Here is a 19,568-nt window from a genome sequence, read left to right as displayed (position 1 = left end):
TGTCGTCTCCTAGGAGACCATCTTACCTCCTCGTTTAAACTTTTGTGTTGGAGTATTTCTTCTCTATTTTTGCATGTTTTTCTATGTACACATTACTTAGGACTTCCTCAGTAGATTTGCCATGTTCTGTAGCCTGGCACTAAAGAGTTGCTAATCTTATTAGCATTAGATCTAGAAGGGGATTGGAACTTGAAGGAAGTTTTGTATGTTACTGTACTGAAATCTGTCTTTTTATGCAGCTTCTCTGATGTGAGGATCCAAATAATCTTGGCAATCAGGTTGACTTTATAGCTTATCTTTTCTCTTATCTTTGATGGTATATTACACAATCAGTTCCTCTTAAAATGACCTTTTAAATGTTCTTCTCTCAAATGTTATTGTTGTAGTTTAATACAGCTTTTAAACCTTCATTAATTTTTCTTCTTGTTTTTCTTTTTTATTCCCTTTTATTTCTTTCAATACTTTATCTGCTTAATTTTTACAGTTTCAATCACTCATATTTAATCATCTATTAATAGAAATTCAGTAGTTTGCTTAATGCGACATTGAACCATTTCTTTGTCATTGAAAATTAGATTTTATTTGTGATTGTGTTCTATCTGAATATACATGAAAGCAAAAAATCCAAATTCATCAGATCCTAAGTATTTTCCTTGAGAACCCTAAGGTCTGTGTGATGTTTTGAAAATTTTAGCAAAATTTGAGTTTTTCCAATCCAGAAGTTGCAAAAAGTTTTATTTCACATTTTGATGAAGATACATACACAAAATTTATCTCTTTCCTACTCATTTAAAAAATAAAATTAAAAAATGTTTGTATTTCTTAATTATAACAGAAACAAAGTCTGCCCAATTATTTCATATTTTGAATATGAAAAATGTTAATCTGCATTACAAACAAACTAAATTGAGTGTTGCATTAGTAGAAAAGATCCAAATCCACTGCCCACTCTGTAATAGTAAAAAAAAAAAACAAAAAAAAACCTACCTGCAAATCATACAATAAGTTTGAGAAATACTTAATACATAACAGAAAATAGATGTGCTATTACAGCTTTGGAGCAATAATAAACACAATTTTCAATACTGATATGTAGTACAAATGTGTCATAATTCATGTAAATGTTTGTAATTCATTAGTGTATATCTGAATAAGCACATATTCTCTGATAAATAATCCCCCCAGTAGGTAGGTTTGGTAATAGCATACTCATTTGCTGTTTGATGGTTAGCAACCCACAGTTTTATGAAAAATCAACATGTTGAATATTGTAGAAAAAGTTATTAATGTTCAGAAGGTTGTCATAATTTAAGAATGCCATATATGTTTGGACATTTAAATATTGAAATAAGGGAAAAAAACTGACATTAAATCATATTTTTTCAGGTATTTTTAAAAGTGAGCCTGGTATCATTACAAGTTCTTCCTGTTTGTGAAGTATTATAAAAGTTGGATATTTATACCAAGTTAATAAGACCTTCAAAGAGGCATATAGTCAGAAATACTAAAAGCAGAAAAAAAAAAAAAAAAGAGAAGGGTCTTTGAAAGAAAGGATTTTTGGCACTAAAGAGTTGCTAATCTTATTAGCATTAGATCTAGAAGGGGATTGGAACTTGAAGGAGGTTTTGTACGTTACTGTACTGAAATCTGTCTTTTTATGCAACTTTTCTGATGTGACGATCCAAATAAGTGTCCAAAAAGCTTGTGTTATTTTTGTTAATCGTTTAAATAGGCACTTCCCTGATACTGTTAATTTTGTGTGAAAATGGTAAAAATTGTTTTGGAGACTTTATATGTTGTGAAATATTGACTTGAGAGTTACAAGTGGCTCTGTTTCACCTAAGGCTTTGGAGTTGATGTTCTTGATTTTTTCTGAGGTTTAGTAGTAAAGCATTGTTTATTCAACTGTAGAGGGAAAGAATTAATGTATTCATAGGGCTGCTTTAAGTAAATTACATTGCTACTGGTATATTCTTCTCCCATGAAACACTTATGTGGAAGCTGAAGATAGTTTCTCACTTTTTACCATGTTAATTTAATGGTTACAAAATTTTCCAAGAATATAGAATGATCTCATATAGCAGTGAAACTGGCTTGTTAGCAATTGATTGGAAAACATTTAGTTGAAAGTAACAATACATATCACTCTAAAGATGTGAAGAAATAGTTTTACTCCAGTGATTCAATAAGGAAAATCTGGCAGAACTAAGCTTAGAATTTTTTTTCACCTTGAAATAGAATTAGTGCAGATATATATTAATCACTTCATTTCCCAGGTTACAGTACCTGCCATGTTGCTGCTACTGTATTTTATTAGGAATAGAAAGCTTAGCACTAGCTTTAGTGTTATTTTAGTGCTTTTTTTTTTTTTTTAATAGGGGAAAAAGTGTCTTACAGTAAAGTTTGGAAATATGCATTACTGAAGGACAAGAAGTTTCAATTTGGATAGAAACCTTTTTCTCATTAACTCACATCTTAAAATTCTTTTACTATAATTTCTAGCTGAATAAAGTTTTGTTTTGTTTTGTTTTGTTTTGTTTTTTTAAAGACCATGAATGACTATTTTGAGGCTTGAAGATAGTACTTATTTTATGCATTTGAGAAGGAAGATGAAACTGCAGAAGAGCTGAGAAACCAGATTACAAAGCCAAGAAATGTAATCGCAGCAAGCAAAAAACAAAAAAAAAAAAAAAGAAAGAAAGAAAGAAAAAAAAGTAAAACTCTAAATCCCACATGCAGACTTGATCTTAAACACTACTGAGAGTTTGGAGGCCCTTTTAGTAAATCTATGACTTGCCTGAGGCTTGTGGGAGGAATGGGTCTCAGACAACTACAGGCACCAGTAGGAGAAAAATGAAAACCATGTTAAAGATAAATGGAACTGTTCTGTAAATGTTAGAAAGTAGATGGTTAATTAAGACCAGCTCCGCAAGTCCAAAACCACAAAACTTAAAATGGGAAAACATTTCCAGAAATGCCTATTATGTATTGTTAAAAAAAAAAAAAAAAAAAAAAAAATAAAATATATGCTTTATTTTATACATGCCTCCAGTTAAAAATTATCCTCTTACACTCCCTGACAGAAGAGTAAGGTTGTTAATTCAAATGTAGATGCCCCAGAATTAAATTTAAAGAGCTGCAAAGTTTGCAATTTTTGATAGGTCAGCCATGTTCAACTTTGTCATGAAAATAAAACCAGATATTTCACTGGCAATTTTGGGCATGCTCTTTTTGCTTCATACTCTTTTTTTGCTTCAAAAAGCCTACAGTGTGCATTGATATGACTGTCTTCACAAATTTTTATTAAAATCTGATGGAATTGCTAAGTCTGGCATGAGGTTCAGAAGAAAAGGAGATACTTATTCTTCAAGAAATCTGTTCTTAAGAATAAGTTCTGTTTGGATTGATAAGCAATAGAAGAGAGACAAAAATGCTTGTTTCATTTACATTTTTCTACATTTTCAATATCCCTGAGGAGGGAGTATGAATTAATTAGCAGTACTGGAGGGTTTCTATTGTAATGATAATTACTGTTGTGAAAGATTTATAGATGCTTCTAACCACAAGAAGATGGACAAATACAGTAATTTCACTTTGTAATTGAAGATATCCTGAAACAACCAACTTAAACTTTCTGTACTGGGCCATTAATTAAAAATACAAGCAAAAGAAGTTGCTTCTACCACACCTAAATCTAACTGAATTTAAATAGAATACTTCCATATCTTGATGGTATAACTGCTTAGCAGTGACTTTCTCATTTCTCCCCTAAAGTCCTGAAATAATTGATGGACAAATTCAAAATACTAACACTGAGGATTTCTGAGAAAACAGGTCTTGTCATATCTCAATTTCAGCCCAGAGCCCCCGTGTTCAGACCAGCTGTGGCAGGGTAGACTGTGCTCCTTGCTAGTGCACCTCATGGTGTAGGGCAATCATGGCATGTTCCCCTAAAGGAGAGGCTGTGCCAGCTGGCATCCTTTTGGAGGAAGGTTCTGCTTTCTTAGGGAGCAAACAGGTGTGCTAAGGAATGGCGTTTTACAGTTGATGTCTAGGGGATTTGCAGCACAGATCTGGGAGCCTTCAACTCATGCAGAAGCTGAGATAAAGTTACTGAAGGGCCCAGGGATAAGCCTTTCAGGCCTCAGTTTAGGAAGGAGTCTTTTCAGAATCACAGGGGACTGCACCATTTCTGGCAATCCATAAAGAAACAGATTTAACCTGAAGAGTGGGAGGTAAATCCCTGTGTATAAACCTTTTAAAATTTATTTTCTATTTTCCCTAGCAGCTTTCAGTTTCCTCTCTTTAAAAGTGTTTTTTTTTTTGTTTGTTTGTTTGTTTGGTTGGTTGGTTGGTTTATATAGTAATGAAACATAATTTGGAGGGGGTGTTAAAAATTCTTTTGTACTTCTTTGAGAAGGACAGGTCCAGGCCAATTCTTAGAGCTGTGACTGCCTTAGGGCTCCTGTTACAGAGATAAAACTCAGTGCTTGCAAAGGGTGCCCAGACACCAGTGGACCACCAGAGTGAATCACAGAGCACTGTAGCTGTGTGTTCCCATTGTAACAGGTTACCGATCAAATGGCCTGTCATGCTTTTGCTGGTTCTAATTTTTGATGCAGTTAGGATGTAGTTTCTTGGGGTAGTTTGGGATGCAGCCCAATGTTAGAGGATCAAGCTGAAGCAGAATGAATTGTGACGTAAATGGGGTTTTCTCTTTTTTGCTTTGTTACTGTATGTAAGATTGTGATGTATTTAAAAAATGAGCCCTGGTCTAACTTGAGACACCAAATCCAGATGGGAACCCAGTCTTTAACCTTCCTATGTAGAAACTGTATAACAGTTGGGTTGTCAGTTACACTGTCTTTCCCACATAAGATTCAGATTACTACATGAAGAGTTATTTTGCTATGAAGGATGCTGAGAGCTCCTGCTTTATATACCTCAGCAACTTTCCTAAAGTTTTGTGGCAGGAGTCTTGGCCTTTACAGACTATCATGAAATCTTTAAGGGGTTTGTTCAGTATGCAGCAGAACTATGAAAACTGAAGAGACAGTACTACTTATGCCAAATGAATGTAACAAGAAGCTCAAAGAATTACAGAAAATGCAGATAAAGGATTTGACACACATTTTCTTCATTTCAGCTCCGAAATGCAATGGTGAATCGGAAAACAGGGAAGTTCTCCATGGAAGTCAAAAAGACAGTGGACAAAGGGGTATAAATACTTTTCCAACTGAGTAAAAAGCAAGCAGTTTCTTTTCTTTTTTTTACAAGTCTTAAGATTGATTACCATAAATATGATTCACTGTGGTATATTTTTTCACTCACTGAATGTCCTGGTTTCAGTTAGCACAGAATTAATTTTCTTCCTAGTAGCTGGTGGAATGCTGTGTTTTGGCTTAGAATGAGAAGAGTGCTGATAACACCCCGATGCTTTAATTGTTGCAGAGCAGTGCTTATACTAAGCCAAGGACATCTCAGCCTTTGCTCTGTCCTGCCAACGGGCAGGCTGGGGGGTGCAGTAAGAGCTGGGAGGGGACAGACCCAGGACAGGTGACCCAAACTAGCCAAAGGGGTATTCCATACCATCTGACGTCATGCTAAACAATATATAGGGGTGGCTAGCCGGGGGGAGGGGGCCGGACTGCTCGGGGTTAGGCTGGGCATCGGTCAGCGGGTGGTGAGCAATTGCATTGTGCATCACTTGTTTGTACATACTATTATTACTTTCGTATTATCACCATTGTATCATCATTATTATTATTGTTATTATTATTTTTGTTATTTTTTTTTCCTGTCTTATTAAACTGTCTTTATCTCAACTCACGGGCTTCACTTTCCATTTCTCTCCCCCGTCCCAGAGAGGGAGGGGGGAGGGTGAGCGAACGGCTGCGTGGTGTTTAGCTGCCGGTCGGGTTAAACCACGACACTGAATGTATACGTTGCTTATAATTTTTATCACTGACTAAACACAATCTTTTGTACATTTCTTATAGCAAACTAACTGTTTTCCCCCTCCCCTTCTGACTTTCTTGTTCTGAATCTAGAAACGGGTATTGGTGATGACAAATGACTACTATTATACAGACATCAAGGGTACTCCATTCAGGTAGAGCTGACCGTAATAAATTGCCATTTCATCAGACTCATTGGACTTGCATTTGTACAGAACTTGTGAACTCATTAAAAACTTATCAGCAAAAAGTGACAATAAAATATCCCTGGACAATGCTGAAAATAGCTAGGAAAAGAAGTTTACCAGCATTACTTTCAACTTTTCCAGGGATGGAAAGTTTGTGCAAGCTCACACAGACAAATTTGCCATGTTTGTCATGGCTTACATTTCATTAAAAAAAATATTCAGTTGAGGTTTACATTGAATGAAAGGCTTTTGCAAGTACTTAGAGAGCTATAAATACTATAATCCATTTAAGTAATTACATATTGAGCCCCATTTTGATTTTTTCCACAACAAAATGTAATGTAAAATGAGATAGTATTTCATTTCCAATTTGAGGTTTGGATATTTTCTTTCTCTGAACTACCTAGAGTGTATTTGTGTAGCTGAAACTGAGCAAGTCAGCCATGTTATTTTGGCATGCATTTTAGCAAAACCAAAAAAGACAAGAAGTCTTTTTACAAAATATATTATATTATTATATAAATATACAAAATATATTATATTATTATATAAATATATTTATATATTTACAAATATAAGCATTTACAAATGCTTATATTTGAGTTAGAAATAATCCATTAATAAAATTATATTAACTGTACCTTATGCTTAAAGCATAAGGTTGTTGTAATACTCAACTGAAATTTTCTTCAATGGAACCTCTTCACAAAACTTGAGCTTTATTTTTACATAGAGAAAATATAGGCACATTTCTCTCATCTCTGATGCATGTGTTTATTCTTGTTAAAATCCACACATGGGTGGTAAAACTCAGTGTAATTTTTGTGGCAATGTCATTCTTACCCCATTTAGGAAACAGATGTTGGGCTACATATGTGCATGCAGTGTGACTTCTGATCCTTAGGACAGAAATATAGGAGAACTGCCTTTTTCAGCATGGTCTGTATGTAGTTTAGATGGGATGAGTGTATAGCTTCAGGAAGACAGCAGGGCAGCAATTATGAAAATATACACTGTAATGTCAAAGATGTTTACTTTCAGCCGGTTTCCAGATTGAGCTTTTGATTGCAGCATGTGTGCTCTTGGACTTGGTGCCTCTATGTGTACTTAAAGTATCAGCCCATGTATTTTCAGTCATACTGATTACTGGCAGGTTACTAACCTTGGATGAATGAATGCCAAAAGGTATTCTGTGTATGTATTCAATAGGAAGAGTCATGGATCCCTCAGCCAGTTCATTAAATTTGAATAGTCTAAATGGTAGACTGAAAACCAATGCAAAATAAGGCACTTAACTGTGGAAGTTTATGAAGCTAAAGTCAATGCAAAAATGTTGAACTAGAAAAAAATATGAGTAGCAGGAAAGGTCTGAGAGGAATCATGCTGCTGTTGCTGCATCTGACATCTTTTCCTCTCAGTAGCTCCATTGATTCTCACTTCTATGTAGTTTCTCAACATCTCAGTCTGATTTACAAAAAATTGTCATCGTTGTAAGACCGTGGGCATATTTGAGGCTCAGATGAAGAAATGTCATGCTGGGTGAACAGCAGTGAGCTTAGAGGGGCTCATTTATTAGTTTGCTAGAGAATAATGATTTACTGCACCTCTAAACAAACATAAATACAGCCAATTGTTGCAGGAACATCAAAACTGAATCAGCATTGAAACACCTAGTTGAACAATAAATATGGTCAGTGAGGACTTGGAAACAGTTTTGAAGTTAATTGGAGTACACTGGCTAAAAGTGTTAGAAATGAAAATATCTCTGAATGTCTTTTATTGTGTCACAGATTTCAAGGTCTGCTTTATTTCTCTGCACAGTTTAGGTGTGGCTCTCTCTAGAGGACATGGAAAATACTTCTTCAGAGGGAATGTAACTGTAGAAGAAGGTAAGATACTCTCTACCTTGTCACATTCCTGACACAGTAGTTTAATTGTTGATGTGGTACAGCTAAAGCTTGTATGTTTCTCTGCAGATTCCATAAGGAAATTAGATTTTATTTTATTTTTTAGATCTTCTACTTCATGGGATTTTTTCCTCATTTATAGTAAGCATAGTCTGACTGCGAGTTTTCTTTAGATGAGCATCATCTTCTGTCCTCCTCTCTCAATGTTCCAGAAAACCACTTATAGTCTAATGTTAATTATTTGTGATATTTTCTGAATGAAGTAACCACTGAGAGCACTGTAATAGCTATGGCTTTTTTGCTCACACGCTACACATTTTTAAACATTTCAGAGCTAAAACTACCTCATCATAGTAAAAGTAATGAGGGGAAAGGCCCTTCTTGCTTTATGTTTTTTTTTGTTTGTTTGTTTTTGTTTTTTGGGTGAGGGTGTAAGTCTGCAAATAAAATGTGTGGAGGAGTCAACTGTTGGATGGTAATAAAGTTGTTTGGCAACAAGACCGAAATCTAAGGGTCCTGAAGATGAAGAGAGAACAGAGGCATTTTGCAAAAGTGATTAGGCAAAAGGGGTCTGCAGGAGCTGCTAGCTGGCTTCAGTCTGTGCATGGTGTATGTAGGCAGTGGAGGAGCTGTACGCTGTGAGGTGATGAAGTTTTAGGAATTGCAGAGAAAAAGTTGTTCAAGAGAGGAATATTTTCTGATATTATGGTTAAGTCTATGTTGGTCTCTGTTTCCAATTCTCTTTCTTGTTTCATTGATGATTTTATTTTTTTAGGTCTTCATTCTTCAGCTGTATGCTTGCAACAAAAATACATTTCTATTCATGGCAGAAATGTAAAAATAAATGCTTTATATTTTATGAAGCAGTTGAATAAAAAATAAATTTCTAGGTAGAACAAGAGGACAGCAGAATTCTTGGATCTTACTCTCCAAATTGTTCCCAACATCTCCTATCTATTTTCTTTAATCTAGCCATGTATTTCTACCAGCCAGTCTGATATTTCCTCCTGGATGCATCACCAAAGAAGTTGATGTAGCCATAACATTTTCTCCCACTGTTTCCTTCACTGTTCCTCTGTCACTGACACATTATTGTCCTCTCTAAGGATGATAATTGTGGTTCTAGTTTTGACTTTCCTGTTTTCCTTAACCATCATGGGTCTGTCTTTACATAGTACGTACTCTGGGGGTTAAATCCAGAGCCTGCCTTCTGAACCCTGTTTGCTTATTGTCTATTGATACATGCTTTAAAAGTTTTGAAAATTGTCAAAGTACATTTTTATTGTGCTATATAATTAATGATTTAGTTCTTATTTACAAGCATCTACATGACGTGTTAGAACAATAAACCTATTCTGAATTATTGTTAGAACAATAAACCTATTCTGAACAATCCAGTAAATTGCAGTTTGTGTTCATGGGTTGTGTGCTTCGTTTTCGGGAGGAGTTGTTTTTTTAATGAAATATTTTTTAAAAGACAGAAATAAATAATTTATGCTAAACCACATATTTCTCTTTTTCTGTGAAAAGAGAAATATGTGGTTTAGCATAAAGAACTTTACTAGCCACATAGAACAAGGGAGTATGAATAAGAGGGGTTTTAGCCATTGTGCATTTCTCTTTGCTTAGGTTTTCTTCTAAACTTCAAATATATCATGTGAGCAATTTGTATGAGTTAAAAAATATCAGGAATAAAAACCCCAAAACTTTTCCTTCCTTTTCATTTTTAGATCTGATTTAGTTGGCTTTTGCCAGTTTGTTAGACCCTGAAGTGTATTTGAACATAGTTTACTATGATTTATTATATTGTGGTAATAATGCACTTTCCAAGAAGGGAAGGGTTTATGTTATGGAGTGTATGTTAATAACCATCTGTTACACAGACTGCTCCCTAAATAAACCATTATTATTCCTGTTACAGGTTTACATGATTTAGAACACCCTGATGTATCTTTAGCAGATGAATGGTAAGCCTTAAACAAAGCATGAAATTGGTGTCTGTTACTCTTCTTGGTTTCATATTGTTTGAAAACCAGTTCTTTATGTTCAAAGACAAAGGTTCTGAATTGGTTCTAAAACCAATTCTTTATGTTCAAAAACAAAGGTCGTGCTTATATATACTAACATTTTAATGTTTTGACAACATGTTCTCAGGTCCTATTGCAACACTGACTTGCATCCTGAACACCGTCAAATGACTCAGTTAGAAGCGATTAAAAGATACCTCACAGGAAAAGAGCCATTGCTCCAATGCAAGTATTTTGTTAAATATATATGTAGTAGACATTATCGTAGCTAAAAACTGTTATACTGCACCTTCTACAAAATAGAAAGCTATGTAGTTTAACTATTGATAACTTGAGATTGGCTTGCATGGCTAATATCACTTTGCTATTTCGTTTGCTTTTGAACTTTTTTCCAGAGTATCAATAAAAATATCAATGCTTTCTGATTTTTACAGTAAACAATATGCCTGAACCAAATATTCAAGGTTCTGCTCAGATGGTGTAGTTATGCAACGTTATCATTCCATCTGGTTTCATAAATCAAACAGGATTGGTCTGAATCAAGCCTTGATTGACTCTTCTGAAGAATATACCAGCTATTTCCTGAGTGTTTTAGGGAGAATATATATAAAATTAGCATTTCTGAACTGAAAAGCTGCATGAAAAAAGCACATGGATAAGTGTATATTTTCTCCAAGATGTTTGCAGAAACAGAGCTAGTGTGACTCAGTAGGCATAATTGTTTTAGCCTTATTTTGTGTGCAAATGCGAGCATGAGATATATACGGGAAAGGGTTACATGAATTGGAAAATGCATTTTTGTGTTTTCTAGCCAAAAATCGTTGTTTGTAATGAAACTATATATATATATAAACTACCTTGTAATGAAACACCATGTAATATAGTAAATGCTTAATACTGCAAAAGGTTTGAATGTACATCACAGACAAAATAGAGTTTAGCGTAAAAACAAAAATCTAGTTACCTAACCAGTAAAAACAAACAAACAAACAACAACAAAAAAAGATCCATATGCACATGTTTACTGATTTTACTATAATGTAATAGGTGACAAAGAATTGATCCAGGAAGTTCTGTTTGATGCAGTGGTGAGTGCACCAATTGAAGCTTATTGGACCAGTCTAGCATTAAATAAATCGGAGTAAGTAACCTTTGTATCAGTTATTATAATTATGGGTATCTTTTTAATAGTTATATTGAAGAACTGATGAAATACCTTACAAATTCTGATGCTTTGTCAGATTAGCAAGATTTGTTTGCATCAGTTTTCTAGTCCCTTTCTGATTATTTGCCTAAGAGTTTTAATTTTTCAACTGCATTAAAATGCATGGAAAAAATATATTAACCATTTCACTCTAACTAGCACTAATTTTGATTCAGTATTACGTGTTTATTTTATAGTATGTACATCATGATGATTAGTTTTAAGGTTACTCAAATTTTACAGTATAACTAATGTAATTGTATACTAACCACAGCACACAGTTGTGACTTTCTAACAAACTGTTTAGAATAATTGAGGAATTTAATGTATAATTTACAAAAATTGTTTATGGAACTGCTAATTTATCTTGAAACAAATTATATACAGAAAAAATTGCCCTGGTAAAACAAATCATTTCTGTAATCCTCTTTTTTATTTTTTTTATTTTTTTTTTTTAGTTTTCCAGAGCTAAGTGTTAAGCAACAAGATGTTATATTCATTAGAGAAAACATGTTAAGATTAGTAGTTTGCATGAGATACTATTGCTGAAAGGCAATTCTGGGAGTTATCCTGATGATATTCAAATTTAACAAAATCTATATATGTTTTTAAAGTTACATGAAAAATAATAGTGTCTAAAAAACATACTAAATGAGTAAAATCAGATGCAGTGAGATCTATTTCATAGAGCTAAGGATTATCCAGTGTCGTCTCAGAAGATAAAGATTGAAAATTTTTGCATGCTCATATACTCTAGGCACCAATCAATTTATATAGAAGCATAAAGTTTCTAGGAATCCTCCTACACAGTGAAATAACAACAGATCCAGTAAACACAAGGAAGACAGCTGTGGAGACATTTGATCCCCTTTTATATTCTGATTTATGCTAATTAGACAGGACACTTTGTGATAATATATCTGAAGCTCTTGTTGCCCTAACAAGTAGTTTCTTTAAAGCAGCTACCTTGGTACTGTAGCTAGTGATGGAGCAACAGGGTTCAGCCTGACCTACCTGCCACATTTTTTCCTAAGGTCTAGAGGCAAATCACACACCTAAAACTTGAAGTGTAGATGTACCATAGAGATGTTGAATAGAAAGGGAACTGTCTGGATTTCGTGCTCGTCTTCAGTCACTTGGTGCCAGTGGCTATCAAATGGTTGTTATGTACCTATGCTGACCCTTTTTTATTCTGGCTTCCGTGTCATCCCATCCCCCAGATCTTGCCAAATTTACCTTCTTTTACTTTTCAGTTGCTCTTGGTCTAAATAGCATTTCCACATCGTATGTTTGCCAAAGCACATTTGACTTCAAAGTAAAACAAACAAACAAACAAAAAACCATTTTAAAACTATCTTTCTAAAAAATGTGTACACTTGTATCTTCTGTGACTGGTAACATAGCTTTATCTGTTTACTGCCTGGAAACATTATCTTTGTTTGTGTTCTGCTTTATTTCAGAAATTCTGACAAGGGAGTGGAAGTTGCCTTCCTTGGAACACGGACTGGACTATCTCGTATCAACCTGTTTGTGGGTCCAGAACAGCTTACTAATCAGTAAGTAACAAAGCTATGCTTGGCAACAATGTGTAAAAAAATGTTTATTTTAGGAAGCATATCTACTGTCTCTTCCAGGGTTTTGCTCTGGTGCGCTGAAATACATAGAACAAATTAGAAAGATAATAGGATCCTTTAAATTCTTTCTTCAATGGGAACAATGAGCTATTGTATACCTGTATCCTATACATTTACTTTTCCCTCCACTTTTCTGGAGTTAGCTTCACATCTTTATTCTTCAGAGGAGATTCAGAGGAGAGTTCAGGATATGCTACATCTGCAGATGCCAAGGGTTTTTTCATTTTTTAAAATATTTCATTTAAAAACAAATATTTCAGGGTTTTTATGTTACTGTTTTGCAAAATTTTTTTGCTTTTGAAATCTGAGTGACAGATGTGAACTAGGATCCACAGGAAGGATAATCAAGAGATCTCATAATTCAAAACTTTCCTTTCTTGCTTCCTTGAAGATCTGATGCGGTGAAGGTAGAGGTTTCTTAGAACAGAGAGCTATAAAATCAGGTCTGAAAAATAATGCCTTTACCAGGCAGCAGCTTGATAGTGTCAGGCAAATCTATATGCATTATGTATGTAAAAGAAAATCTGTACTTGATGTTTATGATAATTTGTTTATTGAATATAAATTGTATGATGTTTATATGACCAGAAAATATTGCTTCAATGTGAGTAGCCTGACAGGTAAGATCAATAGTACTACAATTTCTTACCTCTAGACAGTAAACTAGAACAATGGCATTGAGACTGTACTTGCTGTTTTTCCCCATAGGAACTTTCTTTTGTCAGTATTCCATGAGATCATTGAAGAATGAAGTATGTAGTTGTCCACTACCTCCCTTATATATTCTTTGTAAAGTAGGATATTAATTACTTTTTTTTTCTTAAAAACCTAGGTCACTGGCAACAAATTACCAAACCTTCATTGCCTTTTTCACATTGCACAATTCACTGTTCTTGCATTCTTCTGAGAGAGAATTTAGATTAAACATTTTTATTTTATATCTGTACAAATGTATTTAGTGGTACTTAGTTTACTATTTTTTCCATCCTTCAATACAAAAGCAATTGCAAGTCTACCTCAAATAATTATTAGGTGCTAAAGTTAACCTTTTGTTGTATGAATGGTATTAGAAAAATGTCCCAAACCATTTTCTTTTCTGAAAGAATTAGTTTTGTTTTTTCTTGTCTTTTGAAGATAGATACTACTGTGCGGCATGCCACAAACAAGTATTTTCTTTCTCTCTTCTTTCTCAAGAGATTTCCTGACAGCTGAAGACAAGGAGAACATTTTTAATGCTGATCATTTTCCACTCTGGTACAGAAGAGCTGCTGAGCAAATACCTGGGAGCTTTGTCTATTCAATCCCATTTAGTACAGGTCTATAATTTTGTCACACTCTACATTCTGAGCCATATATGATACTGAAAAGATACTAAGTATGTCAATATGGAGTAGGCTCTGTAGTTAATCTGAAGTGTTAATACATACATTGAAATTTGCAGCTTCTTTACTGGTCCCTTGACCAGGTTCATCTTCTATAGGGCTCAAAGTGAACACCCAAGATGACGTGTAACAATTATTGTTGAATATTTGCTTAGGTTCAACTTACAGTCTAGTATTGTAATCAAGTCCAACAGACCAAGTGTCAACATCACAGAGAAGCCCTACCAGTTGTCACCTTTGTTGCCATTTTTTGCAGAGAAGGCAAGAGTGTGATTACCCATGTCAGTGTTTTAAGCTTGTTGGGATGGGGAATTTTGAAATGCTAGTGCCTGTATATTGTATGCATACATACATTATGAGGTTTGCTGTCTTATGAACACATTTTGTGAGCACATTATTCACTCAATTATTTCAAACCAGGGGGTGAGGGTGGAAAGCTGAATTTCTTTATTCTGCAGTATCTTACTTCTTTTTTTTTTTTTTTTTTCTTAATACATCTTGCAGAAACAGCAAACAAAAGCAATGTAGTGACAGCCAGTACAGCTATTCAACTTTTGGATGACAGAAAATCCCCAGTCGTTGCAGGTAAATTTTTTTTATTTTTTTATTTTTTGTTCGTTATTTTCAAAGCAGTATATGTTCTTCACTTCCTATTAGCAGGAACTTAATGTAGAAATATAATCTTACAAGAAAAAAGGAGGATGGAAATATGCAGAATCAACTTCATGACGTATATGTTCAATTCTTAAAGAACACTTACTGACTCCTCTCCCTAAGATCTTGATCCTTTATTAAATGAATTTATCGATTAATCTAAACTCTCTGTCAGCAAGGGATTTTAATTTAATAGAAATAATAACCATTATCAGTGAAATATTTTTAAAAGACATGATTCTATATCATCATTAATTGGAATATATTATGTTAAGGAAAAGGAGATGTAAATGACTATCTGATGTGTAAAGATTCCATACAATCTTCAGGTTTAAAAATACTGTTCTGTAACAAATGATATTAAGTGACCAGTTTGCCTAGATTATCAGAGGTGTGATTTTATCAGAGAATATAAATTAGATAGCAAAGATCTTCAGTTTACCAGCTAAGAGTATAAAAGTACCTAAAGACTATAAAGTGAAGTTTGGCAGCTACAGATTAGAGATTAAATGTACAGATTTAAAATTTAAAATACCTGATTTTTAATTGTTGGACATTGCTCAGTTAATTTCAGGATGCTCTTCTGAACAGTTTTCTCTAGATACCAGTAGTTACTGAATCTGAAGTAGGAATTAAGTTAGAGAAGCCTTATGGCTTATTATACCAGAAACCAAGCCGTTTTATAGAAAATTGGGTAGCTACAACATGAAACAAGACCCATTTTCCACTCTTCTCATATTTAAAATATGATTTAAAATGCAGTAAGATATGCTGAATACTATCCTGAAAGAGCAAGCATATGCAAGGTAATTCAGAAACCTCTAATCTGGCTTTTTACTTTTCTTTCTGTAACGTTTAGTAACTGAACTAGAGATTTTTGGGGATATGAAGCATTTTGAAAGAATATGCTTTGAAATTTTTTTCCTTCTCCCTAGTCTGTTTGCATGCTTTGGACCAAATAGTGGAAAAACTATTTTGCATGAAACTATCAGTCAGTCACAGCCATTCAGAGAGAAAGAAGTACATGCGTTAATCTTGTCCTCTTTAAATTGAGATTGTAAATGTACCATGAAATTTGTATTTTTTTCTATTACAAAATTTTCAAAGTTTCCAGCATCTACTTCAAATTTTAGGTTTTCTTATAAAGTTGACAGTGTTCCTGTTAGGCAAAATGGATTTGGAGGCAGAAATTTGAGGAGTGGTAAAGGGACAAAATTTGAAGTATTTATTTGTCAGACTTGGGAGACTAAAGTAGGATTATGGATAATGTTCTCAAATACCTATATAAAGGTTCACATTTTGGTCAGAACATCTCATTTTAATTTGTGTCAAGTGAGTATTCCTCGTCACTATTTGGTCTGAGGAGTGGATTACAGAAAGCATCAGTGTGGGATACGCAGTTCATGTAAAATCACTCTGTTCCTGGAAGGGATTTGACTAAAAATAAAGCTGTGCCAGAATGTTGTTTATTGCAGATAACTGCAAGAGTTTAAAGCAGGAAAAGAGAAAATACAGCATTACTATAAAATGGAAACCTGAGTTATACCTGCCCATGGCGGGCATCCAACTCTGTCCAACTCTTATTACGAAGTCTTCACTCCTGTTTTCTTTGTAGTTTTTGGTTGATTCTATTTTTGTAGAAAGGGATCAATTATAACAGACTTTGTATGCAAATCTATGCTGTGGCTCATTGGAAGCATGAAGAATCAACTCTTTTAATATAGGCAAAAATTCCTAATATCAGTGAGACTACAGACTGTTACTAAGAGGAGTTGAGCGTTACTGTTGCTGTTTCACCATCTGTAACTATTAAATGACAGTTCACTGTGAGAATGCAGTTCCTTACTGGGGGAAAGAAAAAAAAGTAAAAAAAAAAAAAGTAATTTGTTTTTGAAATTTCCTCCTGCCTCTTTCAACTGAGATTTTGAGTTTTTGCTTAAATGAATGCAAGTTTCTATAGAAAGTGTGAAAGAAGGAGATAAGGCTTTAATATATTTGTGGTAGCAGCATATTTATTACTGTTTTTACAGAGCTCAGTTTATTTGCAGGAGACAGAGACAATAGTACTGACAGCATGTTTTTTTGCAGTGAAAACACATTTATGCTTAAATTTTTTTGTCTTAGTGTTCTCTGCTATCATTCCACCTATAGCTTACATTATAACGATCAGTTTCTTCAAACTGCCCATGGAATTTTTTTTATTATTATTATTCTAAACATGATCTAAAAATTGTAGAATTTGCTCATTGTAAGAACAATAAAACTTTACCAATAAAGTGTTGTGGTGTCTGAAAAGAAGCTAGCCCTCATTGCTGTGCATATATAACTGGAACACTGTACCAAGGGAAGGGCAGTGTAGCTAAATTAGAGAGAAATGGAAATTCTCCGGTAACCTGAAAATTTCTTATATTCAGAGTAATTCTAAACAGAAAAGAAATCTGTGTTGTTCTTAAAGCCATCTTTACAGTCATTTTTTTATCAAAGACCAGTGAGTGATTGGGAGGTGCATTCAAGTATTGCCATGTCTCTGTGAATCTACCCTGACGTACTGTTTTCTGATGAAGCTGTTCTGAAGACTGCAATAATTCCTGCTTTGACACAAGGGAAAAATCAGTGCATAGGGAATCCTGTTTTACATTATTGCAAGCTTCTTGGTAGACATTTTTGTTTTCTTTCTGTGCATTAAGCATTCCTTATACGGATGGCCTAAAGATCAGCCACTCTCAGAATCTTTGCAGACCCCAGAGGGTCACTTTCTGCCATTCTTTACCATGTTGATATAGTTATAACTTGTATGTAGTTCTTTCAAACGAATAGACTTACCGTTACTTTTCAAAATGATTAAACATGGGTAAATGTTTTCTCATTGCCATTATTTTCTGCTACCAAGCAGTAAAAGATGAGAAGAAAATGGAAAGTACTTAGATTCATACTTTTAGATAGCATCTTGTCTTTCTACAGGTATGTGACACACAAGGTTCTGGGGAAGCCATCCTTCAAATGCATGGCAGGTGCATTAAATTCCATGGTAGATGGTGCCATAGCATTAAATTCCATAGTACAAAGTGCCATAGCAAAAGGGAACAGTAACTGTTAGATTACTCCCTGGTCTCTGCCACAGAGTAATGTTGTGAGACCAATAGAAAGAATTTATCAGGTAAGAGATGTCTTAGGAAAAAAAACATCATTATATGGCTTACAAGAATAAAAGAAATAACATTTAAAGTAATACTACTGATGCCTGCTAAAAATGCAGATCATACCTAAGAGTTACTTTATGTATATATTATTTAAATTTAAAGATACACTGATATATAAAAATATATTTCAGCAGGCTTTTGTAATCAGATATAAGAGGTATTAGAGAATCTGAAGAAAAGACAGACTAATCCTCTTCTATTCACCAATAGTTTGATTTTTATATGCTTTTACCAAAAATCCTTATTATTCAAACATAGAATATTATATTTTATATCTGCAAACTGTTTGTCCCATGTAAAACCAGGATCCTTTCCCTTTCCAGTATTTAACTTTTCAGAACTGATTATTTTTCTAGACAGTCCCTGTACAGATTCAGTGTTCTTGTCTCCAAATCCTAGAGGAGATAAATATTTGCAATTGTTCTTACCTACCACCCTCATTGTTCTAATTTTAGTATCATTTAAGAAAAAAAAATACGTTATAACCGGAAATTAAATTATTCCATGTTATATATCCCCAAACAAGAGGCTAAAACCTTTCAGGTATTTTGAGTGACCTTGAATTTTGAAGATTTAGGTTCTCCTTTCTGTTTCCCCATCCATAAGATCGATGAAATCTTTACCATATCTTCTTTCAGGACTAATTCGTTAAAAATGGCATGTTATTTTCAATGCTTCTACTCTGGCCACAGGAAAGTGACCCCAAAAACCCTGCTGTTTAAGCCATTTCAAACAGTGCCTTGAAGAAAGGAAAGACCTAAAATCTCATATTACATTTAAAATACAAGTCTGTCTTTCTGAGGCTGGTCACACTTCAGTTTTTTGATCTTTCCTGTTTGAATCAGCCTCTGTAGAATGGCAATTTGTAAGAAAAATTGGTGAATATATGAGTTTTCCAGTAACTGAGGCTTTGCGTTATCTAGGTATACAAGTGTTATCTGAGTATGCAAGATTGTTTTATACTGTCACGGAGGAAAATGTGTGCATTGTATGTGGAACTAACTGCCTTATATTAAAAACAAACAAACAAACAAAAACCTTCATTGCCCTTCTTTTATGTGTGTTAGTAATCATTATAAATGCTACTTTGAAACACTAGGATTTCTTGAAGTGAATTAGAATGAAGTTCTTACGCAAATCTCTCTTTGATCCAGATCCAGCATGTGCTTTGAAAAAATAACTTCCAATAATTTAATTCAAAGTAGTGAAGTACTTATATTTCTAGGAATGGCAGGTATTTTAAAAGTTTCTCAAATAGTTAAGTCAGTTATTGTTACAACAGCATAGAGTTAAATATATCTATTTTAAATCTCTGTACAGCTTGCTTTTTTTTTTTTTTCTTTTTTTTTCTTTTTTGTCATATGTATTGCTTCGGTATTACTATATTATTAAAAACATACAAGCAAATGTCACTG

At 34.0% G+C, this 19,568-nt stretch overlaps 1 protein-coding gene across 8 annotated transcripts in view; it reads left to right on the top strand.

Annotated features, from left to right (window-relative positions):
• Positions 1-19,568, top strand: part of CACNA2D3 (calcium voltage-gated channel auxiliary subunit alpha2delta 3) — a 518,406-nt gene that overhangs the window by 411,430 nt on the left and 87,408 nt on the right. For all 8 annotated transcript variants that reach the window (XM_032193911.1, XM_032193905.1, XM_032193903.1 and 5 more), the window contains 9 exons: positions 5,147-5,218; positions 6,051-6,112; positions 7,967-8,034; positions 9,974-10,019; positions 10,207-10,304; positions 11,127-11,220; positions 12,744-12,839; positions 14,112-14,233; positions 14,804-14,884. In XM_032193911.1, the coding sequence (XP_032049802.1) occupies positions 5,147-5,218; positions 6,051-6,112; positions 7,967-8,034; positions 9,974-10,019; positions 10,207-10,304; positions 11,127-11,220; positions 12,744-12,839; positions 14,112-14,233; positions 14,804-14,884 (739 nt within the window). The remainder of the gene's footprint in view (positions 1-5,146; positions 5,219-6,050; positions 6,113-7,966; positions 8,035-9,973; positions 10,020-10,206; positions 10,305-11,126; positions 11,221-12,743; positions 12,840-14,111; positions 14,234-14,803; positions 14,885-19,568) is intronic.

Source organism: Aythya fuligula, chromosome 10 (assembly GCF_009819795.1).
Source record: "Aythya fuligula isolate bAytFul2 chromosome 10, bAytFul2.pri, whole genome shotgun sequence".
NCBI lineage: Eukaryota > Metazoa > Chordata > Aves > Anseriformes > Anatidae > Aythya > Aythya fuligula.
The sequence above is the reverse complement of the archived record's forward strand: the minus strand, read 5'-3'. Positions and strand labels throughout refer to the sequence as shown.